This window comes from Chelonoidis abingdonii, chromosome 11 (genome assembly GCF_003597395.2).
Source record: "Chelonoidis abingdonii isolate Lonesome George chromosome 11, CheloAbing_2.0, whole genome shotgun sequence".
Lineage (NCBI taxonomy): Eukaryota > Metazoa > Chordata > Testudines > Testudinidae > Chelonoidis > Chelonoidis abingdonii.
The window spans coordinates 50,741,266-50,750,858 of record NC_133779.1 but is presented as its reverse complement, the minus strand read 5'-3'; the positions used below and the strand labels follow the sequence as shown (position 1 = coordinate 50,750,858).

At 46.6% G+C, this 9,593-nt stretch overlaps 1 protein-coding gene across 2 annotated transcripts in view; it reads left to right on the top strand.

Annotated features, from left to right (window-relative positions):
- LOC116817623 (cathepsin S-like) overlaps window positions 1-9,269 on the top strand; it is a 25,202-nt gene extending 15,933 nt beyond the window's left edge. For both annotated transcript variants that reach the window (XM_032767933.2, XM_032767934.2), the window contains exons 2-8: window positions 388-528; window positions 1,252-1,374; window positions 5,227-5,376; window positions 5,456-5,680; window positions 6,921-7,086; window positions 7,517-7,619; window positions 7,848-9,269. In XM_032767933.2, the coding sequence (XP_032623824.1) occupies window positions 397-528; window positions 1,252-1,374; window positions 5,227-5,376; window positions 5,456-5,680; window positions 6,921-7,086; window positions 7,517-7,619; window positions 7,848-7,947 (999 nt within the window). In that variant the 5' untranslated portion in view covers window positions 388-396 and the 3' untranslated portion in view covers window positions 7,948-9,269. The remainder of the gene's footprint in view (window positions 1-387; window positions 529-1,251; window positions 1,375-5,226; window positions 5,377-5,455; window positions 5,681-6,920; window positions 7,087-7,516; window positions 7,620-7,847) is intronic.
- Window positions 9,270-9,593: the final 324 nt, after the last annotated feature.

Below are 9,593 nucleotides of genomic sequence, written 5' to 3'. Positions count from 1 at the left end.
TGAGAGCCAGACAAAGACACAGACCCAAAAAATTCCCTCCCCTGAGCTTTGAAAAATCCGGTTTCCTGATTGGTCCTCTGGTCAGGTGTTTGGTTCCCTTTGTTAATCCTTTACAGGTGAAAGAAACATTAACCCTGAGCTATCTATTTATGACACCTTCACCTGCCCCCTCACCCCCAAGAGGTACAAGCTGCCGGATGGCTCAGTGTGAGAGCTGCTGCAGGATCACTATTTCCTTCTTGATACTTTGCTCATGGCAGAGAGAGTGGAGAAATCTCAGCAAGTCAGTGCTGGATCTTTTGCACCATCACTGAGTGAAGGAAATTGAGACACTTGACTTAACCATGCAGATCTTATCTTTCACCAGCATGCTCTTTTTTTTTCTAGCTGAGCAGAATGAAATTGTTGGTTTGTATCTTCTTGGCCTCTTTTGCTGCTGCTGCTTCTGCACATCTACACTCAGACCCGACGCTGGATAACCACTGGGAGCTCTGGAAGAAAACCTATGGCAAGCAATACAGCCACAAGGTGGGGTCTGTGCAGCTGTGGGGTTAAAGCGAGGGAGGTATCCGGGATCTTAGCATGCCAGCCCTATGCCAGCTCTCACTGAGAACGCTGCCTCCTGCTCTTCTCATGGAGATTGCAAAGCTCTCTCTGCTTTCAGAAATGTGTTCAGTTTTAATGTACATTGTGCCCTGTATGAACCCTCCACCTTGCCTAAACCATCACGGGGGTTACCTGATTTTTTAAAGCGTGTTTTGTTTGGGATATATTAGAGCCAGGTGAAATTTTTCATGCAACTCTTTTCTGGTTTTTTGGGTGGAAAAATGCAGAATTGGGTTGACAGAAAAAATTGGGGAATTCGGCTTGATTTTGGCAAATTGTTTTAATTGAATTAAAAAAAATAAGATGGAAAGGTGGGGAAAATGGTTCATTTCAGCATTTAATAAATGAACCGTTTTGTGCAGTGTTGCTGTGTGCTGTTAAAAAAGCTCCTGCACACCACTCCAGAACTAGCTGCATTTGTGGGCCGGGGAAGGACTCAATCTTGCCACGGTTAACTTGTTAAGACTCCCCTTGATTTACTAGGCAGTTTTGCTGGAGTGAGTGTTGCAGGATTTGGGCAACATTTTTGCAAAATAAAAATTCCTGGGGGATAAAAAAGCACTGTAGAACTATAGCTCATTTATACTGCAGATGATTTCCTCTGGGCCACTGCATAGTAACACGGGGGCTGTGCTTTGGTTCCAGAAAGAGGAAGGGGAACGGCGCATGACCTGGGAAAAGAACCTCAACCTCGTTATGCTGCATAACCTTGAGCACTCACTGGGGCTGCATTCCTATGAGCTGGGCATGAACCACCTGGCAGACATGGTAAGTTAAAAAAATATCGCTACAGACCAAGTAGCACAATCTGTCTTGTTCTGGCAGTCCAAGGCATAGTGACCATCTCTTCCACAGTTATAACAGAAACCTCGCTGGCTATCATCCCTCCTGCTACTCTCCCCTCTTGAGGATAGCACAGTATGTCCCTGAGCCTTCATCATGGCCACTTCTCGGGTCAAATCTCTCCTGCCACTGCCATGGGGCGTCTTTCATCTCTCTAAGCACTGTGGTGGTGTGACTCCCTACCATCTTCGGCTGCACCACTGCATCCACTTGCAACAATCGCTCCTCCTCTTCACGTTATCTCTCGAATGAGCTTGTGGAATGGGGGTGGGTTTGGGGCTCGCTCCATCAGCTGCAGTCGCCACAACATCAAGCCATCTTGTCGAGTGTCCTGAAGGATTTGGTCCAACCTAGTGGAATCAGTGCGCTTGGTGGGGATGCCCTCCTTCCGCACTACCTGCTGTAGCAAATCCTCTAGTCTCCTGATGAAATCTGACAATCATTCGTGGGGCTCCTGATAGATATGGCAAAAACAATAATACAGGTCTTCACTGCTATCAGTAGCACCGCAGACACTCTCAAGAGCGGTTAAATAGTCTTGCACTGTGGCAGCTCTCTGTGAGTCTTTCAGGGCTCGGATAATTTGCATGGCAGGTCCCCTCAGACTCTCAAGCACATGTTTCTGCTTCTCTGGATCAGAGCATTCCCATTCTTGGACAAGTGGCACCATAAAATCCCTCCAGGTCTCGTAAGCATCCTCCCCTGAAGGTACTGGTGACACCCCTGAGAAAGAACGTAACAGCTTGTATGGAGCACTGTCATATACTGGCTTCAATACACCTTTGAGAGCATTTCCTAACTCTTTGGCCCATCCCACCAGACTGGATGCTGCAGGTGTTGGAGCCTTGCCTGATGCCAAAATTAATTCTTCTCTTGTCCGCTTTTCATCCACCATCAGAGCTTTCAATTTCTGTGCTAAAGAATCCACCTCAAGTGACACGGGCAAACTAGGAGGGGACTGCTTTGCCCCCAGAATTGTCCAGGGGATACCTTCTACTTGCACCTCTTTGGGCACTTGATCAAGATCTGCTTCCTTGGAGTGAGTACATAGTGCTACCATGCCCTTCACTTTGCAGTTGTAAATACAGGTGTGGACCTTTACCCTCCCTAGTATTTCAGTTCTCTCCTCAATTTCATTTGGTTCCACCTCTTCTGGGAACCCCACCACCAGCACAACTTTGGTTACTGGGATTCATGCCCCTCGGCACAGGTCCTCTAATAATCCTCTCTCCATTTTTTTTTCTTAAAACTGAGATGAAAGTCACTCAGGAGTTTCTTTGCTCTGTGAAGAAGAGCCCAGGGTGCGCAACGTAGGGCTGTGTGTGTGTGTACTGTAAAGTCCCCGCATGGGCCACCAAGTGTAACTTTAGCACCCTTGTGGCCAAGATGGACTCTGCTCTGCAGGTAGCTCTGGCCAAGAGAAGGCATGCGCAGGAATACAGCAGGAGAAATCCCTTCCACTCCAGGGGCACCTGTTCCAAACCCCCCTGAGAGAACACACGCACCCACACTAAAAGTACAATGGATATAACAAGGGAAATATTTATTTACAGAGGGATGAGAGGAGAAAAACAACAAGGGGAAATATAGCAGAGGATAAAACAGGGCTGCATTCAAACTAAGGCCCCACGGGCCCAGTGGTAGCACAGTCTGGAAGGACAGACACTGAGCAATGTGTCTGCACACATTGTTCAGGAGGCCTGAGCAAAGTTCCAGTCCAGTGCTGAGTCTATGGTGCTCCTGGTCATCTTCGGCGCCAGTGAACTTTCCCCCCAACAAGCCCCTCTGGTGCCCTCTTCCGCCGCTTTCTGCAAAGCTACACAGAGCGACCACCTCCCCACTTAACTATTTAGCAACCTCCCTCTTTGTTCCCCATGCAGAGTCACAAGCCCCAGTACTCTCAGCCCCATGCAGCTCTGGGCAGCAGTGATACTGGGTCCAGCTCCGGCCTGTCCTGGCACCGGGCTCCTCCTGGCTCCTGTCCTGGGCTGTCCTCCATCGGGCCTGTCCTCCTCAGGCCTCAGGCAGGTTCTCCCTGCGTCACTTTTCCAGGGCCTGCCGACTGCCTCTCTCCCTGGAGCTCCAGTGCTGCCCCCTGGAGTTTCCCTCTTTTTTTCTCACTCTCTCCCTCCCTCCTGCACTGTATTTTTCCTGCACTCTTTCCCTTAAAAAGATTTAAAGGGGCCATGCTCTCTAAACTCCAAAGAGGTTACATGGGAATTATCTTTGCTCCTCTGGGGTGCTGTGGCCAGAGAATGTAACTGAATCTGGGGCAGAATAAGCTCCGGATAGAATAAACTCCAGCCAATCCATGGTCAGTATGAGCCATGCAGAGGTAGGCCCCCAAACCACAGCACCTCTATGCATCCTCCAGCAGTAACCTGCCCCCGTCACTGTTCCCGAGAGAGCTGTGCAAACCTTTGTTCTACTTGCTTGGGTCAGGGGTGTGTATGGGAAATCTGCCATCAGGGGGGTAGTCCTTAAGTTTTTAAGTGCAGGTACTCCATCCTCTGCTAGCCCGCTGCTGGTGTGACCCCCTCCTCCCAGCATGTTTGTGTCAAATGGCATCCTTCAAGCAGTGTGACCTTGCACATACAGTGCATGTGAGGTCAAAAGGGTGGGAATCCCATTCCCGCAGGTTCCTGCTTCTCTACCTTACTGTGTCTGCCACCCTGCCTTACCCCCATGAGAAATGTCATGTGTGGAATAACACACAACCTGTCTGCTAGGCTATTGCTGGTTAAAGAAGTTCCTCCTTTAACTGAAATTGCAGGGGCTTGTGCATCAGATCCTGTTACTGCCAGCACCAAGCATTCAGAATTTAGGAGTCAGGCCCCTAAAATTATGGGAGGCTGAAAAATCCTGGGATTTGAAGAATGTCTAAGTCTGGGGGTTCTTTTTATTTGCCTCTGGGTTTTGCGCTTTTAAGAGAGATGTTTTCCTGCAATTCTCCACAGCTACACGAGAGATGGAAACTTAAAAAAAAGCTGAAATTTTTGTGCAATCTCACAACCGCCTCCCCTCCACATTGGTGTTTTAAGGAAAACACCAGATATTGGGACACTTTCAATAAAATGAAGAGACTTGGCAATGCTGGTGCTCCTGGTTAGAGCTATGTGAAGGATAGATTTTTTTGGTTTGGTGGCCGAAAAAATCAATCAATCAAAAGTTAGTTCTAGGTGGACCCGAAATAGCAGTAGTGAAATGAAAAAAAGATTAAAACAATTCATATAGGGTCAGACAACACATTTATTTTTCTAGATTATTTTACCTTTTTGAAAAATAAATAAATAAAATGGAAGTAAAATTTGAACTGAAAAGTCATTTTGAACCCAAACATTTTGACTAATTTTGAATTTTTTTTTCCTGGCTGAAACAATTTTTCAAATTCAAGGTGAGTTCACGCAATGTTTCAATTGCCCCAATATGCATTTTTTAAGCAAAAAAAAAAGGTTTTTGTTTGAAAACTTTCCAACAGTGCTAGTCCTGGGTTTTATCCCCAGCAATGTCCTGGGGGAGGAGGATTAGCATGTGAAGAATCACAGAATCCAGAGTTCCCAGCAAACAAAGCTACAGCATGGGCTATTGTTTCAGCCAGGCTGATCCCCAGCATTCAGGCGTGCTCATATTTTTCACTGCATAAAGGAAAACACTGTATCAATGAACAAGAGTTGAACCTGAACCACAGAGTTTGTATCTGAATGTCCCCAGTGTTCAGGGCCAGTCTGTACATCGAAGGGATGTCAGTCTGAAGGGTGTGTGTGTTCTTTTAACTAGACCAGCGAGGAAGTGGCTGCTTTGTTAACTGGAGTGAAAATTCCCCACCGACCTGACCGGAATTCTACCTACAGGCCACGCCCTGGCAGCAAAGTGCCTGACTCCATGGACTGGAGGGACAAGGGATGTGTTACGGATGTGAAAAATCAGGTGGGAAGCTCAATGTGTTCCCCTCCTGACATGGGTGCCCATCACAGCAGTGGCTGAACGCATGTCTCTGTTTTTTTAGCTGGCCTGTGGCGCCTGCTGGGCTTTCAGTGCTGTCGGTGCCCTAGAAGCCCAGGTGAAACTGAAAACTGGAAACCTGGTGTCTCTCAGCGCACAGAACCTAGTCGACTGTTCCATTATGTACGGGAATGATGGCTGCAGAGGTGGATTTATGACCCAAGCCTTCCAGTACATCATTGATAATGATGGCATTGATTCGGACTCCGCCTATCCATACATCGCTCAGGTTGGTATCCAAGTTTAAGACACATAGACGGTCTGTCTACACTGCACACTAAGCCCGGGTTCTGACTCCAATTTGAGCCCAGGCTCCCCTTCCATCCACACACAAATCAGCCTGACTCAGATCAGCAAGCGCTGAGGCCCCAGGTCCTATGACCTTGGGGGTGGGTCAGAGTCCGAGTCAGAGTCCTGCTGAGTTGGGTCCACATCTTGTCATTTTTCAGAGTGGGTGCAGCAAAAGCTGCAGACCTGAGTCAGAAGATCTGTGTAGGGCAGTATGGACACATTAGAACGGCTGTGAGATCTGGGCCCAGGAATTGTAAACCCAAGTTTACAGTGCAGTGTGGATGCTCAAGCGTGGGCTTGGAAACACTGAGTCCAAAAGCCTGGATCTCACAGTCCCAGGATTACAATGCAGTGTAGACATCCCCAAAAACACAGAGACTCCATAGGCCTTTTCTTAGTCCGTTGCTGGCATCTTTTCTTGCGAGTGTGTAGCATTCTGTTCTTTGTGGCTTGTTTTACTGGGTCTTCCTGTGCTGTTTGTATCAGCACAAAGAACAAGAGAAGAGGTCTGCAGGCAGTGTTCTTTAGTGGTTAGAGCAGTAGACCTTGGAGTCAGGATTCCTGGCGTGTAATCCCAATGTTGCGTGGAGAGTGGTACCTAGTGGCTAGAGCAGAGGGACTTGTACACAGGTCTTAGCTCTGTTTGTTCCTCAGTCTTCTTTGTGAAACCCAGCTAATGATACCTCCCTCTATCATAGAGGCATAGAGGCTCATAAATCCATAGATGAAATATGTGCTGCAAATTTTCATTGCGCTCATTGATGGCTGAATCCTCCTATTTCTTCTTACCTGAGTGATGGGAAAGGAAAGATATCAACACTGGGGCATCTCAATTAGAGCTGGGAAAAAAATATTTGACAAACATTAAATTGGCTAAAAATGCTCTTTTCAGGGCACCAAAACTATTTGTGAATTTGACCTAAATTTGGCAAACATTTTTGGCCAAAAACCCCACTGATTTTTTCCTCACGGAAAAGTCAAAAGTAACCATTTTGAGAGCTCATTCAGAAATGAAAGGTCAATTTGAAATGACATTTGAAATGTTTCGTTTGAACAAAATGAAAAATTTTTCAATTTTTCATGTCAGGAAAAATACCCTGAAAATATGGAATTTTGGTTTGAAACAAACCAGTGGGTTTTTTTAGGTTTTAGTCTAATCTTCTATTTGCCACTGCCAGAACGGAACGTGTCACTATAACCTTGCCACGCGAGCCGCCACCTGCTCCAAGTTCATTGAGCTCCCATATGCCGATGAAGCAGCCCTGAAGGATGCCGTCGCCAATATCGGACCTGTGTCTGTTGCCATAGATGCGAAACAGCCTTCGTTCTTCCTGTACAGATCAGGTACATTCTCTAAGCTAGAACACCTCACGCCCAGTGCTGTATGTAGTTTGAAGCAGTGATGCCTTTGCTTTCTGTGGACTGTCTCTTTATATATAAAGGGGAATGTGGAGGAAGTTGCTATTTGTTCTGCAACATGTTACTGAGGAGACGGTGGTACCTCCAAACAGCTGAGTGGAGAGCTGGGTTCTATTCCAAGGGTAACTAACTGCCTGCTCTGTGCCTCTGTTTCACCATCTGCACAATGGAGATAACGAGACTGACCCGCTTTGTGATCTACTGATGAAAAGAGTGAGGAATTGTTATTACCCCCCTTACAGGGGACCAGGTTAGAGGCATGTTGGTACCATGTGGGTGCTGTTGCTCACAACAGCTTTACTGAGCAGAGAAGTCCCTGTTCACTCCCTTGTGATCACACATTCTTTCCTTCCAGGAGTCTACAATGATCCACGTTGCACTGGTGACGTCAATCATGGAGTTCTAGTTATTGGCTATGGCGCTCTGGATGGGAAGGACTTTTGGCTTGTGAAAAACAGGTAAAAGAAAATCCATCTGAGCCGTATTTATCTATAGACTAATGTGCTCCTGGGATATGCGTGGAGCATGAGTAAGCTGTATAGAGCTGTGCATGTATATGTCTGTACTAGTGTGAATTGAACTGCACTTTGTTAAACAGCTTGAAACACGTGAGAAAATGAGGGAGGGGAACCCTGCCTATAAATGCCTCTTAATGTTTAATTCTGTGTTTTTTCTCCTTCCAACAGCTGGGGTGAACATTTTGGTGACAAAGGGTACATTCGAATGTCCAGGAACAAAGGAAACCTCTGCGGGATTGCCAGCTATGGTTCTTATCCACAAATATAGAGGGATGCTCTGCTTCGGAATGCACTCTGGAGACGTGGTCTCTTAAACTGCTAATCTTAGCCTTGCTGTAATCTAACTGCTCTGTCTGAGAACAATGTATGGGCTCTAATGGCAAAATCCTCTCATCAGATCCATCTGATGGATCTGAGATAAGCACCTGAAATGATGAATGATCATGATTGGTCTGGTCCAGAATTTGGGCACTTTTAGCTCACTCTCCCTATCCCACAGGGGTGTTTGTAATTGATTAATGTCCATGCATTGCTTTGTGCATGTGAAGTGCTATTTCAGTGCTAAGTATTGTCACTGCTGCTGTCTCAAAATGTGTTGGAGTGAAGGCTGTGTCACACAGATACAGCTAGTCCATGCGATAGAGTTGCCGAAGCTATGTCAGAGGTGGAAAGGCGAAGTCGATGGAGCAACACATCCTAGCTACATTTATCAATTTTCCACAATACAAGTTACAAAGCAATCATTAGCAACTGGGGGAGAACAAGCAAACTATAGAGATTCCTTGGAGGGGGGAACGTGTTTTCCAAGGCTACACAAAATTGGGTTGGTATCTTGGAGTGCTGCTCCTGTAAGTCTTATGCAAAGACATCATCAACCATGTTGCTTACACCAGCAGACAGAAATTACCTGAGATCACCTTGTGCCACAGAGAAGCCCAGCCACGGAGTGCTGCTGCTGTTATAAATTATGACCGACAGAGTGAGGTCAGCCTTTGCCACCTGCAGCTCTTGGACCAAGGACACGGTGCAGAGATGAAAGACCTGATTCTCTCTTCCACTGCACAGCCATTTACACCTGTGCAAAGTAGGTGTATAATGTTGCTTAATCAGAATAGCAGCAGTTTTCAGCGGAGGTATACATGACTGCACATGATGCACAGTAGCAGGGAGTCAGGCCCAAAGGCTGTAAATCTAGCTGCAGGTATGGGACAAGCAATTGAATGAGCAAGAATGCAGGGAAAGGGTGAACCTGGAATCCACATCCCCAGCTGCAAATGCCAGCTCAGTACTGGGAATCACATCTGCTGCCCTGCTCTACTGCACAGGCCGTGGAGAGCCCTGATTCTGGATCTGACCTACTTTGCCCTACTTCGGAATAGGATTTGCAGACACCTATTGACCAAATCCTTGCAAGATACAGTTTCAGAGTGAGGTCACGCAGCTCCACAGCACATGAAATGGATTCTCGTCTCTCCAATTCAGCAGTGAGGTTATGAAGATCCAGATCTAATCGCATCTGTAAACAATGCATGTAATAGAAATTACACATCCTCTTCCAAAAGGAAAATAATATATTCAATTGTTTGAAAAGTTTAGGCTCAGTCTGTTCAGCAGGGCAAGGTGTGGGATACTTAACGAGCAACAGAAATGCAAAGCCACCCTGATTACAGATAAAACAAACTCTCAGGCCCTTATGCTTCAAAATCTGATTCATGAGGGTGGATTCCTAAATCTAGGCAAAGCCCCAAGAGGGCTCCATATGGGCACAGGGGTCCACTTGAATTAATCAGGTTAGAAGGTCAGGGCTTTAGTTAATCAAAGAGAAGCTGGGAAAAATGTGGGATCCATCAGTGTGTTGTAGGGCAAGGTGGAAAAACGATCACCAGTGGGACAGGAGTGAGAAATCACATCTTT